The sequence below is a fragment of the Heliangelus exortis genome, chromosome 3 (assembly GCF_036169615.1).
Source record: "Heliangelus exortis chromosome 3, bHelExo1.hap1, whole genome shotgun sequence".
Classification (NCBI taxonomy): Eukaryota; Metazoa; Chordata; class Aves; order Apodiformes; family Trochilidae; genus Heliangelus; species Heliangelus exortis.
This window is the reverse complement of record NC_092424.1, coordinates 115,110,605-115,130,863: the sequence shown is the minus strand read 5'-3', so window position 1 is coordinate 115,130,863 and position 20,259 is coordinate 115,110,605. Positions and strand designations below refer to the sequence as shown.

General features: G+C 69.2%; 3 protein-coding genes across 8 annotated transcripts in view; 1 reads left to right on the top strand and 2 right to left on the bottom strand.

The window, feature by feature from the left end:
* Positions 1-548: 548 nt before the first annotated feature.
* EMILIN1 (elastin microfibril interfacer 1) lies at positions 549-7,501 on the bottom strand. Its single transcript, XM_071742309.1, has 8 exons — positions 7,086-7,501; positions 5,107-5,232; positions 4,396-4,604; positions 2,590-4,308; positions 2,067-2,165; positions 1,920-1,937; positions 1,487-1,621; positions 549-1,060 (listed from the first exon to the last, which is right to left on the bottom strand). Exons 1-8 carry the CDS (start codon positions 7,256-7,258, stop codon positions 735-737), a joined length of 2,805 nt encoding a protein of 934 aa, XP_071598410.1. The 5' UTR covers positions 7,259-7,501; the 3' UTR covers positions 549-734.
* A 1,213-nt stretch (positions 7,502-8,714) lies between these two features.
* The window catches only part of OST4 (oligosaccharyltransferase complex subunit 4, non-catalytic), a 59,640-nt gene continuing 48,095 nt past the window's right edge, over positions 8,715-20,259 (top strand). The window contains exons 1-4 of one of the 3 annotated variants that reach the window (XR_011725481.1): positions 8,715-8,870; positions 9,043-9,195; positions 9,279-9,874; positions 9,986-10,000. Coding sequence is in view for 1 of the 3 variants with exons in the window: in XM_071742364.1 (XP_071598465.1) it covers positions 9,044-9,157 (114 nt within the window). In the remaining 2 variants the exon portion in view is untranslated. Of the gene's footprint in view, positions 8,871-9,042; positions 9,235-9,278; positions 9,875-9,985; positions 10,001-20,259 lie in introns of those variants that run through there. The other 2 variants (XM_071742364.1, XR_011725480.1) reach the window with 2 other exon arrangements.
* AGBL5 (AGBL carboxypeptidase 5) lies at positions 9,310-20,043 on the bottom strand. 4 transcript variants are annotated; one of them, XM_071742311.1, is made up of 14 exons: positions 19,737-20,041; positions 19,163-19,334; positions 18,621-18,787; positions 17,873-18,050; positions 16,734-16,912; positions 15,962-16,520; positions 14,679-14,848; positions 13,128-13,263; positions 12,766-12,956; positions 12,061-12,230; positions 10,360-10,475; positions 9,981-10,027; positions 9,811-9,872; positions 9,426-9,707 (listed from the first exon to the last, which is right to left on the bottom strand). In XM_071742311.1, exons 1-14 carry the CDS (start codon positions 20,030-20,032, stop codon positions 9,646-9,648), a joined length of 2,505 nt encoding a protein of 834 aa, XP_071598412.1. In that variant the 5' UTR covers positions 20,033-20,041; the 3' UTR covers positions 9,426-9,645. The 4 variants fall into 4 exon arrangements, 3 of the variants coding, with proteins under 3 accessions (XP_071598411.1, XP_071598412.1, XP_071598413.1); XM_071742312.1 differs by having other exon boundaries at positions 9,811-9,874; positions 9,986-10,027; XM_071742310.1 differs by lacking the exon at positions 9,981-10,027 and having other exon boundaries at positions 9,310-9,707; positions 19,737-20,043.

Below are 20,259 nucleotides of genomic sequence, written 5' to 3'. Positions count from 1 at the left end.
AACACGGCCGGAAGCATCTGCAGCATCAAGAAGCACGGGTGGGGGGGAGGCAGTGACACCCCAACCCCTCCTGAACCCCCCCCTGTAGTTCATTCCCTGATGCTCTGGCTGCAGCAGCTGGAGCCCCCCCCACCCTGCCGTCCATCGAGGGGCTGAGGGGGGAACTCGAGGCTCGGGGGATTGTGTGGCAGGAGGGGCCGGCTCTGACCCTGTCCCACCCCCCAGGACATCCCTGTGTTAACTTCAACCGGTTATCGAGTGACTGAACACCAGAAGATAAGTTCTCAGGCTGGGACGAGGATTTCTGCGGGCAGCGGGACCCAAGGGACCATGCTGGGACGCCTGGGATCACGGCGCACCCCCGGGGACCACAGTGGGACCCTCGGGATCGTGGTGGGTCACCCGAGCCGGGCTGGCCGTGCCCCTTCCCCATAGCACCCCTGTCTGGGGTGATGCTGGGGGTCGGGAGGTCGCAGCTGGGCTGTGGGTCCCACACAGGGCAAAAAAACATCGGCGTCGCGGCAGAAGGAAGGAGCCGGAGCCGCGGGTACAAAACCCGGTGCCGCGTCTTTATTTGGGGGAGAAGGTGTCTGAGAAGGGGGTGGGGGGCAGAGTGGGGGTGGCAGTGTTGGGAGGGACGTGTGGTGACAGGAAAGTAAGGGGTGGTGGGTGCTGATAAATAACGGGGTGAGGGTCCCGGCGGGGCGTGTGGACCCCCAGGGGTCAGGGGGGCTCTAGGGGTCCTCATAGAGCAGGGCCCCGCTGAAGAGGGTGAGGGGCTCATCCGGGGCGTGCGCCAGGCGCCCCGACACCAGGTCCACGCAGAGGGTCTCGCCGGCCGCCAGCGGCAGCAGGAGGGTGAAGACACCCAGGGCGCCGGGGGCGGGGGGCAGTGCGGCTCCCGGCTCCTTCTCCAGTCCCTCGGGCTGGAACCCGGCCGAGTCCAGGCGGGCAATGCCCTGGCCCGAGCGGGCCAACACCGCCTCCAGCGGCCCGGCCCGGTGCCCAGTCAGCACCGCGCTCACCAAGTACCGTCCGGACACCGGCGCCGTGAACGTGCCTGCGGGGAGTGGGGGGCAATAGATACGAGACCCACACGGCACCCCGGGACACCTCCTGGCACCGCTGAGACCCCCACACCAACCCCGGACCGGGTCTGCACCTTTGGGACACCCACAGCACCTCTGCGACCCCCAGCACCCCCCCGGCATTCTCACAGCACCACTGGGACCCCTCCCGGAACCTCTGGAAGCTTCTCATCAATCCCGGATGGGGTCTGCACCCCCGAGAGCCCCACAGCATGCCCGGCAGGGATCTGAAGCCTCCGGAACCCCCTGCCTATGCCCCGCCGCCCCAGCACTCCCAGGACCCCGGGCAGGATCTGCACCACAGGGACCCCCAGCCATCAGGGAATGCCCAGGACCTCCTGTCCCACAGCCCCCTCCCACTGCCCAGCCCCTCCCTCACCCCGGTGCCCCTTCCTCACCCGTCTCAGGGTCGTAGGCTCCCCCGTCGTTGAGCAGGACCTGGTCGAAGGGGACTGTCCCTGGTTCCACGCGTTGTGAGCTCAGGGCGGCCGAGAAGGCGACACGGGGCACGGAGCCCGGCTCCCCCCGCAGGCCTGGACTAGGGGTCAGGGAGGGCACCGGACCCACCCGGCAGCCCCCAGCACCCTCTGAAACCCCCGACCCACTGTGCCTGGGCCCCGCATCAAGGGGGCCACTGGGTCCCTTGCCCTACCATACCCACTCTGGCACCACCCCGACCCCCTTGGACACCTGCACCCCCCATTTTGCTATGTCTGTGACCCCCCCCATACCACATCCCCCCACTGCACCCCCAGCCACCATGTTCCCCCTCATACCCCTCCCCCAGCCCTGTCCAAGCTCCCCAGCTCCTCTGCCCCCTGACATCCCTACCTCTCTCTCCTGGCAGCCCTAGGAGGAAGGTGAGAAAGGGGCTTCAGGGCTGGCTCAGGGAAGGACACCCACGTGCAGGGTCCATCCTGGACAGTACTGCCCCACAGAGAAGGGGAGGGGGGGTAATGGGGTGTCTCTGTTCCTTACCAGGGGGGCCCATGGGGCCTTGTTCTCCGTCCTTGCCGGGGGGCCCAGAGGGGCCGGGGGGACCTGTCTCACCTCTGGGGCCAGCAGGGCCAGGGGGGCCTATAGGTATGGTTGGAGGGGTCAGAGGGGTCAAAGTTCTTCCTCCCTCCAGCCCTTCCCCTCACCCCACTGCCCAATAACCTGTGACCTCCTATGGACCTGTGCCCCCACTCCCTACCACCCAGCTGTGTCCCCATAGCACCCCTGTCCTGCTTTCTGGTGACCCTGCGTCCCCATGTATCCCTGTGTCCCCACGTCCCCCATTCCCCATATACCAGGGGCACCCCACTATTCCCCATGGCACAGCTCCCCATGTGCCCCCCTGTCCTTGTGTCCCCCTTCTGTCCCGCATGCAGCAGCTCACTGTGTCCTCATATCCACCTGTGCCCCACACACCTGGGTTCCCCAGCATCCCCCCTGCTGTCCCCCATGGCTCAGCTCCCTGTGTCTCCAAGTCCCATCACGTCCCCCCGTGCCCACACACCAGGGTCCCCCCGCTGTCCCCCGCGGTGCAGCTCCCCCCGCAGCTCCTGCAGGCTGGCGTTGATGGCGCGGAGCCCCCGCTGCCCTTCCAGCACCTTCCCCAGGCGGGCAGCGCTGTCGGCGGTCGTCGAGTTCAGCTCCCGCACGGCGTCCCACAGCCCGGCCACGTGCCGGCCCAGCCCCTCGCGGACCCCCCGCAGCCCCCCGGCCACAGCCTCCAGCTGCCGACAGACCCCCTCCAGGGCCGCCACCCGCGGCTCCAGCCCCGCCGGGCAGCCCCCCGCCCGCAGCTCCTGCACCAGCCCCTCCAGCCGCTCCTGGGCCTCTGCCTCCCGCTCCGCCGCCTGCTCCGCCGCCGTGTCCAGCTCGGCCACGATGCGGTGGGTGATGGCGTCCAGCTGGCGCTGCCGGGCCCCCTGCTCCTCCACCTCCTCCTGCAGCCCCTGCACCGTGGCGTTCAGACTCCCCAGCGATACCAGGGCGGACGCCACCTCGCCCCGCAGACCCCGCAACTCCCAGGGCCAGCTGCCCCCGAACACCCCAAACCCCTCCAGCGGCGGCTCCGGCTCCAGCTCCGTCTCTGGATCCGGCCCCGGCCCCGGCTCCGGAGGGCGGCAGGCGGCCGTGCACACCCCCACCTCTGCCCGCAGCCGCTCCAGCTCTGAGGGGGACACGGTGGCACAGGGGCAGGGGCGGCCGCCCAGACCCCCCAGCTCAGCCTCCAGCCGTTCCGTGTGGTTGCGGAGCTGCTCCAGCTCCTCTGCCAGAGCTCCTCCAGCCTCCAGCCGGCTCAGCCGCCCCTCCAGCCTCCCCAGAGCCTCCCCATGAGCCCCTAGCAAGCCCCGCAGCCCCCCCAGGGTCGCGGCCGGCCCCTCTTCGCCGGCTCCCAGTGCCTGCAGCTGCCCCTCGGTGTCCTGCAGCCGCCGCTCCAGCTGCCGGAGGAGGGGGCCGAGCTGCCCCCCCGGCCCCTCCTGCCCGTCCTGAGGGGCTGAGGGGCAGGTCTGGCCACAGCGGGACACCAGCTCCTCCAGCTCGGCCAGGCGGGCGCCGCGCTGGTCCCCGATGGCCACCAGCCCCTCCACCGCCCGGCTCAGGTTGTCCAGGCGCCCCGGCAGCCCCCCCGGCCGCCCCTCGGGCTCGGAGGGCCAGGGCCCGGCCCGCGAGGCATTCAGCCGCCCCTCCAGCTCGGCCAGCCGCCGGGCCAGCACCGGCCCCGGGCCCGCCGCCGCGGGAAACCCTTCCAGCCGCCTCTCCAGTTCGGCCAGGCGCCGGAGCAGCTCGTCCGGCACGGCACCGGCACCAGGGGCCAGGCGGCTGCTCAAGCTGCTGATGTGCCGCTGCACCGTCTCCACCGCCTCCCGGTTGCGCTGGTCCACCGAGCCCACCAGGTTCTCCAGCGCCCGCATGCGCTCCCGGTCCTGTGCCGCCTGTCTCCGCAGCCCCTCCGTGCCGGTCACGCAGACGGCACAGGCCTCCTGCAGACGCTCCAGCTCTGGCGTGGCGGCTGCCCCTTGTCCGTCCCGTCCCGGCAGCCGGTTCTCCAGCTCCTCCAGCCGCCGCTGGACGTGGCTCAGCACCTCTGTGGCCTCCGTCACTTGGTCAGTGCCACCGTCCGGCACCCGGGCCGGGGGCTCCCGCCCGGCCCGCAGCTCCTCCACCTCCTCGCTCAGCCGCCGAACCTGCTCCTCCAGTCGCCGCAGCTTCTCCGCGTCCCCCCCACCTGCCACCGCACCGCCAGGGTCACCATGGATACGGTCACGGCCACGCCACGGCTGCTGTGCCAGTGCCCCCTGCCCGCTGGTGTTACCTTCGCCCCCCAGGCCGCTGAGGGGGTTGCCGAAGCCGGAGAGCGTGGGGCGGCCGGGCCGGGGCCGGGGGTGGCCGGTGGGCAGGGGGGAGGCCGGTGCCGGCCCCTCGGTGCAGTCCTGTCCCGAGTACCCCGGGCAGCAGCGCCAGGCCAGCTCTGACACCGTGCGCTGGGACACCTTGTACCGGGGCCGCAGGAAGCTGCGGTACCTGCGGGCAGAGGGGGCTGCAGCGGGGGGAGTGGAGGGTGGAGCGGGACCCCCGCCGGGGGCAAGGGTGTGGAGGGGCCCTGCCTGCACCCAGCCCCCTGCCCCCTCTGTGCGGAGCCGGGATCTGAACTAAACTCCGGCCGCGATTCGGTCTCCGCCTGTGCCGGCTTCTTGCTCAACCCCCCCCCCGGGGGGGCTGCCCCCTGCCCGCGCCCACCGCCCCACTGCCACCACCCCCCCGCACCGCCCGCATGGAGAGCGGCCCCGGGCGAGGAGTGCGGCGGGGGTCCCAGAGGTGGGACGCGGTCCCATGGGGGCTGCTGGAGCACTGAGGGGGCTGCTCGTCCCCCCGGCAGTGCTCGAGGCCGCCGGCTCTTGCGAAAAAGTAAACACGAGCTCGGGGTGGATAAACACGGCAGAGGCGGGGGGGACGGCGGGGCCGCGGCTGACCCCGGCGCTGCTCCCACACATCCCCAAAGACCCCCAGCCCTGTCCCCACTCACGCCAGGACGCGGGGGCACTGAAGCTGCCCCCAGGCGCAGGGCTGGTAATCCGGCTTGATGAAGCTCTCGACGCCATCCTCCACCACACAGCTCACACTGCGTGTCACCACGTAGGGACACCAGTTCCTGCAGACAGGGGTCAGGCACCCACCGGCTTCCCTGGCACACTCTGGACACCTCTGGCACACTTTAGCACACCCTGGCACACGCCGGCCCCTCGGCACACACCAGCCCCCAGCTGGCCCTGCTGGCCTTTCCGGTAGCCACCACCCCAACTCAGTGCTGGAGGCCAATAGGCCCGGCCCTGCCCCACGCCCACCCGCAGCACCAGGGCCTTTGCCGAGCACCGGCAGGGCGTGATGGCACCGCAGGAGCAACCACAGCCACACGGCGATGGGGGCTCTCGGGGGGCGGGGGATGAGACCTGTCACGCTGGGCTGTGGGGCCCACCTTTCTCCACATCCTGCTCTGTCACCCCCCGTGTGCCCCTTGTCCCCTCAGCACCAGGGGGGGCAGGGGCAGCCCTCGTAACCACCCACGTGGGGGCTCGGTCCCCCACAGCCACCGCGCCCCCCAGCCAGGAGGCTCTAAGTGGGGGGCAGTCCCGTGAGAGTGTATGGTGGGGGGATGGGGACATTGTTGAGTAGAAGCTCGCTACTCCCCCCACTCCACCCACAGCAGAAGAGACCCCAGCCCCACGGCACACGACCCCACCCCCACAGCCTGCATAGACCCCAGCCCAGCCCCACAGGCTGAGGGACCCTGGCACAGCCTTATATGGTCCGAGCCTGAGCTGGGAGCCCGTCCCCGTCCTCAGCCTCCCCCCAGTCCATCCCCTCGGGCCATCCCCAGCCCCCCCAGGAGCGTTCCCTGGCCCCGGCCCCCCCTGACTGCAGTGGGGTCCCGTGGAGCTGCGGCCGTTCCCCTCAGACCCGGCTGGATTCCAGGATCCTCCCCAGGGGCCGCGGGGAATTCCTGCGCCGACCCACAGCCTCCCCTGCCTGTCCTTTCCCTTCCCGGCCCCCCCAGCCCCCATCTCCGGAACCCCCCGGGCTGCCTTGGAGTCCCGCTGCCCCGGAGCGGGGATGTCCCGGGATGGGATCACGGGGTGGATGGGGATGTGAAATGGGGTGGGACAGGAGCCCCCCCGAAAGAGCAGGGAAAGGGGACATCCCCTGTGCCCCCCAACCTGTGGGAGGACTCCGCTGTGTCCCCAGAACTCCAGGTCAAGGCTCAGCCGTGTCCCTGCCCCACGGTGCTGTGGGGATGGGCTTGAGGGGAGGCCCGATCCACCTCCTCTTTCCCAGGAACCCCCAGGCTTCAGCAGGGCCCTGACACCCCCCTCTGGAGTGGGGGGCTGCGGTGGGGCGGCCGTGGGGCAGGGACAGGGCGGACGCCGACTGCTCCACCCGACATGGCCACGCTGCTGCCACCGCGCTGATGTGGCCGCGGGGAGAGTGACCCCAGCCCGCCGTAGGGCCGCCCCCCGCCACAAGCCGCCTCACACCAGCCCCACGCTGCTCGGCCCGTGCAGGCACAGGGTGTGCCGGGGCTCCTCGTCCCCTCCCCGGCAGCGCGGACCCCGCAGTGGGAAGCGGGGATGCCGAGGGAGAACCGGCCCCGAGAGCCCCCGACCCCGCGGCTGCCGGCCCCGAGCCCAGCTCCCTCCCGCTCCCCGCACCGGGGCTCGCCCCCGCCTCAGCCCCTTCGCCGGCCCTCGGCCCCTCGCATCTCCCCACCCTCCCCGTGCACCCATCACCCGACCCCCCGGCACCGCGAGGAGCAGGAGGCAGCCCCCCGACCCCCCGGGTGGGCAGCACCTGCCGGGACGCTGGGCACGACACACGCCGCTCGCTGCCCGCTCGGTGCCCGTGTCCCGGCGTCGGGGCGGGCGCTGCCCTCCGCTCCCCCCGGCACTGCGGGGTCGGCGCTACCCCCCGTGTGCCCCCGGTATCCCCCCAGGCGGCGGCGGTTCCTACCTGTGCCGGCTGGCGGCCCGGGCAGCGCCGTGGGGAGCGCTGGGGCCCTGGGGGGACGCGGCCTGTCCGGTGCCGAGCGGGGCGGCCCCCCCGGTGTAGAGGCTGTACCTGGGGGGGAAGTTGGCGGCCAGGGCCTGGGCGGCCAGCAGGCAGGGCCAGAGCCAGGGGGCCATGCTGGGCGCTGCCGCGGGGCTCGGCTCGGGGGACTCGGGGGGGGTGGGGGGGGGCTCAGCAGCTCATGGCGCGTCCCGTCGCGGCTCCGTCCCTCCCGGCTCGGCTCGGCTCGGCTCGGCGGCTCTGCCCTCCCCTCCCCTGGCCGCGCCTCGGCCAGCCCCTTGCCGCCAGAGCCGCCCCGGCGCTGCCCGCCGACCGCGGGGTCCCCGGGGCCCCCCGCTTCCTGCCCGGCACCGCGGCCCCGCCGGGCACCGCGGCCCCCGCCGCCCCCCCGGCCCCACATCTGCTTCTCATTAGGACGGGCCGGGGGGGGCCGGGGGAAGCCAGAGGGGCCGGGCGGGGGGCCAGGGTTGCCGCCGCCATCCCCGGCCCCCTCCGCCGTCCCCGTCCCTCCCCCGCGCCACCGCACCGCACAGCCCCCGGCCCCGCACGGCTGCCCAAGCCGGGCACCGCCACGGGCACCGCACGTTCCCCGCACCCTCACAGCCGTGGCACTGGCACTGGGGGGTCCCGCACTGCCCGACCCCCTACCTCGGGGCTGCCACTGCACCCCCCGGCATCGGCCGCTGTCTCGGCCCTGCCGTCAGCTCCCGGCACACGGTACCCAACCGGCCACGTCCCCGTGTGGCACCGTGTGACAGTGCCGGGGTGCCATGTCCCCACGCGGAGCCATCGTGTCCCCACGCGGCACTGCGGAGTCTCCATGCGGTCCAACACCCGGTGCCGGTGCACTGTCCCGCCCCGATGCCACCGGCACCGTCGTGGGGACGGAGGGGTCACCGGGGACCCAGGGGACACGGGCGGTGACATCGTGGTCACCCTTGGGGCCTGGGCCAGCAGTGACACCACGGCTTCCCCCGGAACACGCCGTGATGTCACAGCCTCCGGGTGACATCACACCTTGGCCCTGGTCGCGGGTGACGTCACGGCCTGGCGCGGGGGCGCGGGAACCCGTCGCGCCCTGGGGCTCCCGAATTTGGGTTAAGCACAAACAGCTGCCGGCATCTGGCGGGGGGAGGGGAGAGGGCGGGGAAAGGGGAAAGGGGGGGTCTGGGGCTGCGCTCGGATGTCCCGGGGGGGTCACACGCGGGCTGAGCGCAAGGGGCTGAGGTTGGAGGGTGCTGCTGGGGCGTGGGGGGGCTGGGACGGGCCACGGGGGGCGGTGGGGACCCCCAGGCTGTGGGCAGCCCCACCCCAAGCCCAGCACACCCCGGTCCCTCCCCCCCCCGGCCCCGCTCCCCAGCGCGGCCCCATCCCCTCAGATATAATTAGCTATAATTAGCTCCGGCGGCCCCGCCCACTCCCCCCCGTGTCCCCGCCCCCTCCTCGGCTCGAGACGCGCCGCGACGTCACGGCGGGTCTGGGGCCAGAACTCGTGACGTCACTGCCGCCCGGGGGTGGGGAGAACCCTGAGGCGGCGGCCCGTGACGTCACGGCGCGGCTGGGAACGGGCTGTGACATCACTGCACGGTCCCGAGGCGTGCGTGACGTCACAACCACGCCCCCTGACACGTCCTGCCCTCCGACCTAACCACGCCCCCCTTCCCGCCCTGCCCCGCGGCCGGAAGTGTCGCGCGGCGCCGTTTGACGTGTGGGCAGCACCGGCAGCGCGTGAGTGGGGGCGGGGGAGCACCGGGCGGTACCGGGGGTCCCGGGAGGGGGGTTCGGGGCGCGGGGGGGCTTTGGGGGAGGGGGGACCCGTGCTGTTCCGCCGCTCTGGGGGAAGGAGGAGGTCCCGGGGGTCCGCGCCCCGCGGTGCCAGCCCCGCGCTCCCCCCACCCAGGATGATCACGGACGTGCAGCTCGCCATCTTCGCCAACATGCTGGGGGTCTCCCTCTTCCTCCTCGTGGTGCTCTACCACTACGTGGCCGTCAACAACCCCAAGAAACAGGAGTGAGACATGGACGGCACCGCTACCGGCACCACACCCCCACGGTGAGCCACGGCACCGGTACCGGCACCCGCAACCCCACGGTGATCCACGGCACCGGTACCAGTCACCCTTCTCCCTCCCGCAGGGCTGCGCCGAGCTGAGCCCCTCACCCGTGGGGGTGCCCGGACCCCCCGCAGCACGCTAATGCCTCCCTGGGGCCCACCCGGTTCCGGTTCCGGTGCCGGTCCGAGGCCGCGCTCCTTCTGAACAAACTTGAACACCAACACGATGATTCCAGACTAAACCGTGTGAATTAAAAACCTCTCCCGCCGCCCCGCCGGGAGGTGCCACGGGGCGGGCACTGCCACGATGTGGGCTGCCCCGCAGGGATGGTGCCGGTGCCGGTGCCAGTGCCGGTGGCTGAGTGGGTCCGGCCCCTCCCGGCCCTGCCGGGCTGGGCGCTGCAGCAGGTTGGGTGTGGGGGTGCCGGGGGTCCCCGGTGCGGTCAGGGCTCAGCGCAGGAGCAGAGGAGCTGCCGGGAGGAGCGGGGCGAGGGGCGGCCGGCGGCTGAGCACTGTGGGGGGCACGGCGGGGTGGGCGGGGGTCTCGGCCCCCTCCCCAGGCCCTGCCGGCACGGGGAGCCAGGCTGGGGTCCCCCCACCACTGCGAGGCCGTACCTGGGGGTGCAGGAGGGGTCCCTCGATGCTCGGCACCCATCTGGGGGGCTCCTGGCAGAGCCCTGTGGGGACAGGGACCGGTGTCACTGCCAGCAGGTGACCCCCCTGCAGCTCCAGCCCCGCTGCCCGGGGGGCTCCACTCGGGGGTCCCCTGGCACCGCAGCACCTACCCAAGCTGCTCCGGGGCTCTCCTGATCTCCGGCTTCTTTGGGAGTGCCTGGGGAGAGGAGGGGGTGGGCACTGGGGGAGGGGGGGGGCGTTTGCACAGGGGGTCCACACGGCTCCCAGCAGTGTGAGGGGCAGGAATGCCTGGCAGACCCCGTGGGAAGGGGTCCCGGCCCCACAGACGGGGGCCTTGGCTCCATGGACAGGGTGTCCCAGCCCTTAGGGAAGCCCCCCAGCTTAGCCCAGTGGCTGCTGTGCCGTGCCCCATGCCCCGGGGGGCTGCAGGTGGCTCTGGGGGGAGCCCCTTTTGCCTCCTGTTGCTCCACAGCCCCACATCCCTCCGGCCCGTGGGGCAGAGCTGTGGGGCAGCCCCCTCCCCAGTACCTGCAGCGGGGCTGTGCCGTGGGCAGCCGCCGGCTCTCCCGCGCCGCGCCGGGCCTCCCACGCTCCGTGGCCGGTACCGGTGCTCGGTGCCGCCCGGGAACCCGCCGGGGGGATCCCTGTGGGGCAAATGAGACAGGGCTGAGCCCAGGGGGTGGGCGAGGGGGATGGAGGTGGGGACAGGCTGCACGCACAGCCCAGGGCTACTCGGCTCTTCCCCCTCGAGGGTCTCGGGGGGGGGCACGAGGGGAGGGGAAGCTGAGGTGTCCCCAGGACCGGCACCAGGACAGAGTCCCCTGGGGAATGGGGAGTGCCCAGGGGAGTTGTGAGCAACAGCAGAGCCATGGCCAGGAGCCCCCGTGGTGAGGAGCAGAGGCTGTGGGTACAGGGGGCTCACCGGGGTGCCACAGACCCTTCCCAGGGCTCAGAGGACTGAGGACAGTTCCTCACTTGCCAGCAGGGTGGGGACACGGGGCAGGGGTCTGGCACCACCAGGAGCATTCCTGACCACCTCCTGGGATAGGGCAGCCAGCAGCAAGGGGCTGGACGGGCAGAGCCACGGGGACAGAGTGTTCTGGGGACACAGGCAGGTCCCTGTGCAGACACGGCCGTGGTGACAGCAAGAGGGAAGAGCCCCTGCCAGGAGCACCCACCCGCCCCCTGCCAGCCCACCTCAACCCTCCAGCCCCATGGGGTCTGTTCCTGCCAGACTGCCCGGTGTCCCCCAGCCTGGGGGTTGTCCCCAGGGGGTCACTGGGGGTAGGACAGGCTCTGCATCAGGAGGGACAGACGCCACATCGGCCCAGGAGAGCTTCAGCCTTTTATTGCCATCAGGCAGGTGATGGACATGACAAACGAGGAACAAGGGGACAGTGGGACAGAGGGATGGCTCCTGAGGAGCACCAGCACACACAGCCCCAGGGACAAGGAACAGCAGCAGGGTCACCCCAAGTTCCCCAGGCAGCCCCCATGCCCTGGGGACCCTCACTCACCCAACTGCCTGGCTCTGGGGCTCCTGCTGCAGCTCTGCTCCCCAGCCAGGGGCTGTGGGACCAGCATGGGAACCTGGGGCTTCCCCTGGCACCGAGCCTGCCAGCACGAGGGGCTCAGGGGGTATGGCCAGCACCTCACCTTGTTTTGGCAGCCCTGATGGTGCAGCTGCAGGGTCACCGGTGCTGGCACAGGGGACACGATGGGGCCTCTCTCCTGACCCCCATGGCCAGGACTTGCCCTGAGCTCACAGTCCCCAGGGGACAAACTGCAGCTCTGTGCCCCCCTGCCTCACCACAGCCACCACTGGTGGGGGCTCGGTGGATGCCTGGGAAGGAAAAGGCACTTTGGTCGTGTCCCCGTGGGGCTGGGCAGTGTTGGGGTCAAGGCCAGTGCAGGTTTTTGGTGCTGTCTGCTCCAGCAGCCCCGTGGCCATGCCTTGGCACAGCCCTTGGTCCCCCTCGGTGTTCCCCCTGGTCCCCAGCAGCACGGGGCTGTGCCCCGGGCAGGGCTGCTGTGCCAGGGATGGAGCAGGGAGCTGAGCACAGACCCAGGGCTGGCAGAGCACACAAAACTTCTTCCACACAAAACCACTGGGGTGACATCGGGGCACGGGTGACACCAGCGCAGAGCTCTCTCCTCAGGGCTGTGGCCCGGTGCAGCAGCTGGGCAGGGACCACAGGAGGCGCCCGAGGGGTCCCCAGCCCCCCTTACCTCTGCCCCCCCCGGGGCTCCGGCTCTCCCCCCCCGGGCCCGGGGGGCGGCCGCAGCCGGCGGCGGTGCTGGGGGGGGCTCCGACCCGCGGTGGGTCCTGGCTGCTCCCGCCGGTGCTGAAGCTCCTGGAGCGGCACAGGGCGTTCTCGGAGGCCGAGGCCGGCAGCCCCCTGCGAGAGGGTGAGGAAGAGAAGGCTCAGCCCGACTCTGCGGGGAAGGGTCCCCTCTGCACCCTCCCTTCAGGCCCCCAGAGTTGGGCTGTGGATGCTGCAGGGACCCCCGGGCTCTGCCCTAGGCTGGTGAGGAGCTGGGGACAGGAGGGTCCCAAGGGGCTGTCCCGGGGCTGCTGCGGACCCCCCTGCCCCATGCTGTCACACCCACCCCCCCCTCCATCAGGGCAGCAGCGTCGTTCCCCTCACCCCCAGTGCCAAATCCATCCCAGGCCGGGCTGGGCAGGGAGCAGAGGAGAGGCAGCAGACGCCGGCTGAACCCGCAGCCCCCCGGGTCCGAGGAACCCCCCTCCCCCCCCGCAGCTCCCGAAGCAGCAAACCCCGCAGGGAGGCGGAGGGGGCCCCGGCGAGGGGGGATCAGCAAGCAGATAACCGGGGCTGCGTTAGCTGCGGGGGCACTCACTTGGAGCACATTAATCATCTCTAACTGGCGTTATCCTGCAGCTCCTGACCACTCAACCCGGCCGGCCCTTACGTGGAGCTCCTGGGGGGGGTCCTGGCACCTCCTCTCCGCCGCGGGCCCCCGCCCGCGCCCCTGGTCCCCCGCAGGTGCCGCAGCATCCAGGCGCGCAGGTTCCCGAGGGAGCTGTGCTCCGAGAGGACGATCCGGGGCCAGGGGTTGCACTCGGCCATGTCCAGCGCAGCCACCGCCACCGCTCTGCCCACCTGCGGGGGGCACGGGGGGGCTGAGATGGGCGGGACACCCCCGGCCCCGCACCCCGGACACTGCCCCAGCCCCGCACCCCAGGCACTGCCTCCCCCTCCCCCCCCCCCGAGCTCCTTCCGTCCCACCTCGGGCTCCGGCGGAGCTGCGGCCGGGCTGGCCCCCCCCCTCACCTGCTCGAAGAGCTCCACGGTGTACCGGGCGGGCAGGGTGGGCGCGGGCGGGGGGCTGGCCCGGCCCTGGTCGTGGCAGGCCACAGGGATGCTGTTGACCGCCCGCCCCGTGTTGTAGTTGCACTCCAGGGTGTAGCTGGGGAGCAAAATGGACCCCGTGTCACCCCCCTGCATCCCCCAGAAGCCCGGGGTGGGGGAGGGATGCGGCTCCTGCCATGGAACCCACTGACCCAATTCATGTCTGCTGAGCAGGAAAAAGCAGCTGTGGGGTGAGAAGCAGCAATGGGACAGGATGCAGGGAAGCAGACCCCAAAACAAGTGCAAAGCAAGGGTTGGCCATAGGGGGACTGGAGGGGGTGAGTGATGGCTGAGCACCGAGCTCCAAAGTGCCTGAGCACCCACCTTTTCTATTAAACCAACACTCACAGCACCCACAGCCACCAGGGCCACCACAGCCACTGCCCTTCAGGGTCAGGTAACAATCAGGAGATGTTCTGGGGTCACCCCTGGCAAACTCATGCTACAGACAGGACAAGGGGAGCAGAAGGGACAGCATGAGGCTCCCCAGGGGCAAAGCCTCATGTGGGGCTGATTTTCTGGCAACAAGACCCACAGGGCAGCGGGCAGGGTTCTGGGGAAGGGCAGGAGAGCAGCAGGGATGTCTTATCTCTCCACTAAGAATTCTAGAATGGTTTGGGTTGGAAGACCTTAAGCTCATGCTTGAGATGCCTGCCATGGTCAGGGACCCCTCCCCCAGCCCAGGGGGCTCCAAGCCCCATCCAACCTGGGCTGAGACACTGCCAGGGATGGGGCAGCCACAGCTTCCTTGGGCAACCTGGGCAACCAGGGGCTCAGCACCCTCACCCCAAACAATTTCTCCCTCACATCTCATCCCCATCTCCCCTCTCCCAGCTGCAAACCCTTCCCCCTCGCAGGGTCCCATCCCTCCAGGCCCTTGTCCCAAGTCCCTCCCCAGCTTTCCTGGAGCCCCTTCAGGCACTGGAAGGTGCTCTAAGGTCTCCCCATTGCAGCCTTCTCTTCTCCAGCCTCAACACCCCCAACTCTCTCAGCCTGGCTCCAGAGCAGAGCTGCTCCAGCCCTCCCAGCAGCTCCAGGGCCTCCTCTGCACTGGCTCCAACAGCTCCGTGTCCTTCTGCTGATGGGGACCCCAGGGATGGACACAGCTTTACCCCAGGGGGGGCTCCCCAGAGCAGAGCAGAGGGGACAATCCTCTGGGCTGCCTGTACCACAACTCTGCATGCCAGTGGGGAAGCTGAGCCCACCACAACTGAACAGTTTTTAATCATGTCTCCATGCAAACAGAAATATCTGGGAAGAGCAGAATTCCTTTGGGAAAGCTGTGCAGAAGCTGCTCTATGACAAGATGCAGAAGGGATATGATGGGACAGGGGGAAGCACAGCCCAAGACCCTCCTTGACCATCCCCAGCCCCCTGGCTGCCCCGCAGGAGCTGTTTCAACTTCCCTTGAACCCCCAGTCCTTCCAGGGGGAGCAGAGCTGGGCAGGAGAGTCAGTCAGGAAGGTTTCCTACCTGTGGATGATGCCCAGGGCTTTGTAGATGGCCACTCGTCCGCTGCCCTCCTTGGACTGCCCGTCCCGCCGGTCCCGGGCGTACATGTTCTTCTCTGAGAAGTTACAGCTCATGAAGTCAAAGTGAGGGGAGTTCAAGGAGATGAGCTTGGGGAACAGCATGTTCTCCACCTGGGACATGGAGAGGAGCAGGGGTGAGCCTGCTCCTTAGCTGCATGTCCTGGTCCAGCAGTACCAGTGCCAGGCTCTGCAGTGGTGCCTGGGACTCATCTGAACAACCCCAGCCCCTCACAGCACCACAGCCCTCCCACATCAGGCAACCATGAAATCTTTACATTTGGAAAAAAAACTTTGAGATCATTGATCCCAACCACAACCCAATGCTGCCAAGGCCACCCCTGCCCCATGTCCCTCAACCAGAAACCCCCCTCTGACCTCCCAGATGATCAACAGTTCCTACAGGATGAGCCTCAGCATGGGTTTCATGGTTCTACACGATCACAGACTCTGGAGAGACATTGCCTGTCCCCCCGTGCAGCCTTCCTCCCCAGCTGCCATTGTGGGAAGGAGACTTTTCTCTTACTGCTCATCCCTGCTCCAACACCCTCCCTGACCCACAGGTCTTCACTCCCTATGATCAACCCAAAAAGATCCAACTTGGGAGTGGCACCAGCCTCTTCCAGTTCAGTCATGGAGTTACAGACTCACTTAGGTTGGAAAAGACCTTTGAGATCATTGATCCCAACCACAACCCAATGCTGCCCAGGCCCCCCCTGCCCCATGTCCCTCATCCCCACATCCCCAGGGGTTGCTCTGAAACCCCTCCAGGCATGATGGGGACTCCAGCCCTGCCCTGGGCAGCCTGGGCCAGGCCCTGACAACCCTTTCCAGGGAGAAATTCTTCCCCAGCTCCAACCTAAACCTCCCCTGGCACCACTTGAGTTGTGCCAAAAGTTCCTCTTGGACCATCCCTTGTTCCTTGGGAGCAGAGCCCGACCCCCCCTGGCTCCAACCTCCTCTCAGGGGGTTGCAGAGAGCCAGAAGGTCTCCCCTCAGCCTCCTCTGCTCTAGGGTCAGCACCCCCAGGTCCCTCAGTGCCCCTGGGCAGACTTCTGCTCCGGACCCTTCCCCAGATCTCTCTGAGGCAGAGCAGGGTCAGCCCCTCCCTCTTGCAAAGTCCCCCCAGCTCCGAAGCCCAGTCCTGACCTCCCACCCTGCAGCAGGGGGGAGTGCCGGGGACCTGGAACAGTGCGAGGGTCCCAGCCCACCCCCCCTGCCCCTCACCTGATCGTTCTCATCACTGAAGCTGTTGCCATACATGAAGCAGCCCCGTTTGGAGGCATGGCCGTGCAGGTCCACGTAGTAGGCCAGCCCACTGTCCTGGGGAGGGATGCTCTCGGGGAGGGGGGCTGCCGGCAGCCCCCTGCCCTCCTCCTCTTCCTCCTCCTCCTCCTGCTTCTGGCAGGGCTCTGGAGAGTGGCTGGAGGGCAGGATCCAGAGCCCCGGGTCCTTGCCCAGAGGGGGGGTGGGCGCTGCGGGGCTCGGGAGGTCCCGGGGGGGGCCGGGGGCAGTGCCGGGGCGCCAGGCGTTGCGGAGGTTGTTGGTTTTCTCCAGCTGGGAGAGGGCGGGGAGGCTGCCCCGGGCAGGGGGGTTGGAGGACTTTGTGCTGAGGGAGCTGGGGCTCAGCGGGGAGACGAACGTCCTCCAGTCGGGAGCACCGGGCAGGACACGGCTGTGGACGTGGTGGTAGAGCAGGACGGCCTTGGCCCCAAACACTGCGGGGTGCAGCTCCGCATCGGGGCTCAGGTACTGACGGTTCAGGTTCACCCCCCGGGAGTCCGTCCTGGATGGGGCGGGGGGAGACATCAGGCCCCCGGCAGCAGCCCCTGGCCCTTGGGTCGCTCCTCTGCACACGCTGGGTCTCGGGACAGTTCCCCACAGCTGTGGGCAGCCCCACAGGGGGCTCCGGGGTGGTTCCCCACGGCTGTGGGCAGACCCACGGGGGGCTCCAGGGCAGGAGCTGGGCTCGGGCTGTCCCCAGGGCCCCCCCACTCACCGGTAGTGGCCCCGCACCACCCCGTCGGGGTTCAGCATGGGGACGAGCTTGAAGACAAACATCCGTCGCAGCATCTGGGCACGGGGATCCTCCTCCCGCAGGATGAAGTCCAGGAACCCGTTGAAGACAAAGCTGGAAGGTGTTTCTCCTGGGTGGACCCTGCTGCTCAAGAAGAACACCTGGAGACAAGGACAGAGAGAGAATGGGAAGGTTCCTGCTGTCCCAGGACACTGAGACAGCTTCAGTGAGGAGCTGGACACTCCCCGGGGCCCCCCCTGCCTGAGATGGAGCTGAAACTGAAACCTTTACATGGAACAGACAATGAGGTGCTGTGTGTGACAATCTGACAGTGTCTGGGGGCTGCTTTACCTGCTGCAAAAGGAGACCCAGATCCACCCCAGCCCCTGCCCATCCTTGTCCCCCACAGATACGAGGACTATACCCCCCAGCACTGCCAGCTGCTTTCTCTGTGAAGCTGGGGAAGGGTCTGGAGCAAAAGTCTGCTCAGGGGCACTGAGGGACCTGGGGGTGCTGACCCTAGAGCAGAGAAGGCTGAGGGGAGACCTTCTGGCTCTCTGCAACCCCCTGAGAGGAGGTTGGAGCCAGGGGGGGTCGGGCTCTGCTCCCAAGGAACAAGGGATGGTCCAAGAGGAACTTTTGGCACAACTCAAGTGGTGCCAGGGGAGGTTTAGGTTGGAGCTGGGGAAGAATTTCTCCCTGGAAAGGGTTGTCAGGGCCTGGCCCAGGCTGCCCAGGGCAGGGCTGGAGTCCCCATCATGCCTGGAGGGGTTTCAGAGCAACCCCTGGGGATGTGGGGATGAGGGACATGGGGCAGGGGTGGTCTGGGCACTGGTGGGGGAAGGGTTGGACTCCATGATCTCAAAGATCTTTTCCAACCTTGATGACTCTGGAACTCACAGCTTCACGGGTCCACAGCAACAAAGAGAGGAGTGAACAAACCTCCAGAGAAAGCCCACCCTAGTTTCTGCCCCGAGGAACAGGCTCGTGGTGCTACACGAAACAGGTTGTTTCGGGGTGCTGAGGGGGTGCAAGGTGCTCCTGGTGGCTGCTGCTCCCTGGTGAGGGTGTCACAGCCTTTGCTCCAGCCCTGTGGGATGTGACACCAGCAGGCAGCTCACCCTCTTCCCGGTGAATCGGCGTGGCCGGGGGGTGCTGGTGTCTGGGAAGAGCTTGTCCAGGCGGGGCTCCCGCTTCTCCAGCATGCCATGGCAGGAGGTGACAGTCACCAGGTCCACCCGCAGCTTGTCCAGGGAGTGGCACAGCAACTCCCGGTGGTAATAGACCGAGTCGAGGGGGCTGGGGGCAAGGGGGGATGCTCAGCCCCCCTGGCCCTGCCAGCAGCAGTGCCCAGCCCACCGCCGGACCCCAAAGTTCTTCTTGTTCTCCATCACGTGACAACTAAAGACAAACCCCTTCCAATAATGCACTTTAAGACCCCAGCCCCATGGCACAGACAGCTTTGGGGGTACCCAAGCAGTGGCCTTGTTCTCTGGCTCCCAGAAGAACTTTCTGAGCCCAGGGGAAACTTCCCAGCTGGCTGTGGGCAGCCAGGTCCCCACGGCTGTGGGGAAGAGAGCAGCAGGGGAGGTGCCAGGACCTTCCCGCAAACAGGACAGGGAAACCAAAAGGGTCCTGGCCCCTCAGAGCCTCCAGACCCAGGGCTGCAAGTCTGCTACAGCCCCTCCAGAATTCCCTGGGGAATGTTGCAGATCTGTCCCAAAGGACTCTCTGTAGGCCCCACGGAAGCACAGGCTCAGGGGGAGCTGCTGCAGATGGGACCTGGAGGCACCAGGGGGGACATGGGGACCCCCACAAACTGTGCCCCCCCGCTGGGGCGGGGGTGGGCAGGGGTCTGGGGACAGGCACCTGCTGGGAGACATGTGCTGGCAGTCCTGGAAGCGTCTGTCCAGCTGCGCCAGCATCTCCTGGCAGTCGGTGTAGGAGAAGGGGTAGCAGAAGGCAAAGTACGTGGTGGCCCCGTGGTGCTCCAGGAAGCGATGGACGAAGGACAGAACAAACTGTGTCTCCACCATCTGGGACAGGCACCGAGCAGGGGTGGAGCAGAGACCACACAGAGACACCTCCCAGCACTGCTACTGCAGCCCCCCACTCACTTCCCCCAGGCCCTCAGCCTGTCTCCAGCAGAGCCCTCGGTTCCCTGCTCACCCCTGCAGACCCCGCTCCCCCGGGGGACACCTGGCTGGAGGGCAGGGGGTTCCCCGAGACCACCCCCCAGGCACACACCGAGGGCAGAGCCACGGCTTTCCCTCACAACAGGGAAACTATCCGGCGGGAGCCTTGCACCCCACCGAGTACCTGGCTCCTCAGCCCTGGGAAGGAGCTGTGTCCTTACCACCGCCCCCCGGCCCCAGCCCCAGCCCCCTGCCCCTCCCCAGCCCCCTCCCCACCTCGAAGCAGGGCCGCTCTCGGATGCGCTCCCAGCGTGGCCGCACGGGCAGGGTCCGTACGAAGGGGGCCATGCCCTGGGAGTACAGCCGGCTCTGCTTGTTCATGTTGACGATGTGCAGCTTGATCAGCTTCCCCGGGGCACCTCCCTGCACGCTGAAGTAGAACCAGGACCTGGGGGCAGCGGCAGCAGAGCCGGATCAGACCCTCGCCCGGGAGTACCTGACCCCACCGCTCGGGCCCCCCAGCCCCCCCATCGCCCCCCCAGGAGCGACCCCCAGGGGGGCACAGACCCCACGAATCCCCACAGCTGCCCTGACCCCCGGTCCCACTGACCCCACACCGCACCAGCCCCCTACCCGCTGGAGGCACGCACCCCGGCAGCCCCCCGCACCCCGGCAGCCCCCTCTATGGGGAGAGGGGAGGGGCACGGACCCCATGAGACCCCCCCGCTCCCTCCCGCAGCACCCCCAGCCCTGCTGCCTGCCCCCCCCCCCCCCTCTCCCCAGCCCCTCTCCGCACCCCCCAGCCCCACGCCCCCTGTCCGGGGGTGTCCCCCCGTGTCCCCGCTGTCACCTGTTGCCGTTCTCATACTCGGTCTGGGCGCAGTCGGGCCGTGTCCAGACGTTGAACTCGTAGTCAGCGGGGGGCAGAGCCGCCCCCCGGGCCCCCGCCCCGCCCGGCGGCTGCACCACCTCCACCCGGCCCAGGTTTCCGGAGTCGAAGCGGGAGCTGAAGAGCAACCCCCCGCACCGCACCTCCATGGCGGTGGGGAGCCCGCATCGCCCCGCACCGCTCCGGCCCCACCGGCGCCCGGCGACACCAATCTCGCCGCCCATTGGCCGACGCGCCCCAGCAACGCGCCCGCCCATTCGACGGCGCCCGGGCAACGGCCGCGGACACGCCCCCCGCTCTGGCCACGCCCCCAACGCAGACCGCGCCCCAACCGAGCGCAGAACGGCCGAGGCCACGCCCCCAACCGACCACACACCGCGCTGACCACGCCCCCCCACAGACCACCCACAGCGTTCGCTTGGCCACGCCCCCCCGGGAGCTCCTCTGCACACACGTGTGCGCACGTATGTAGGGAACAGCACAT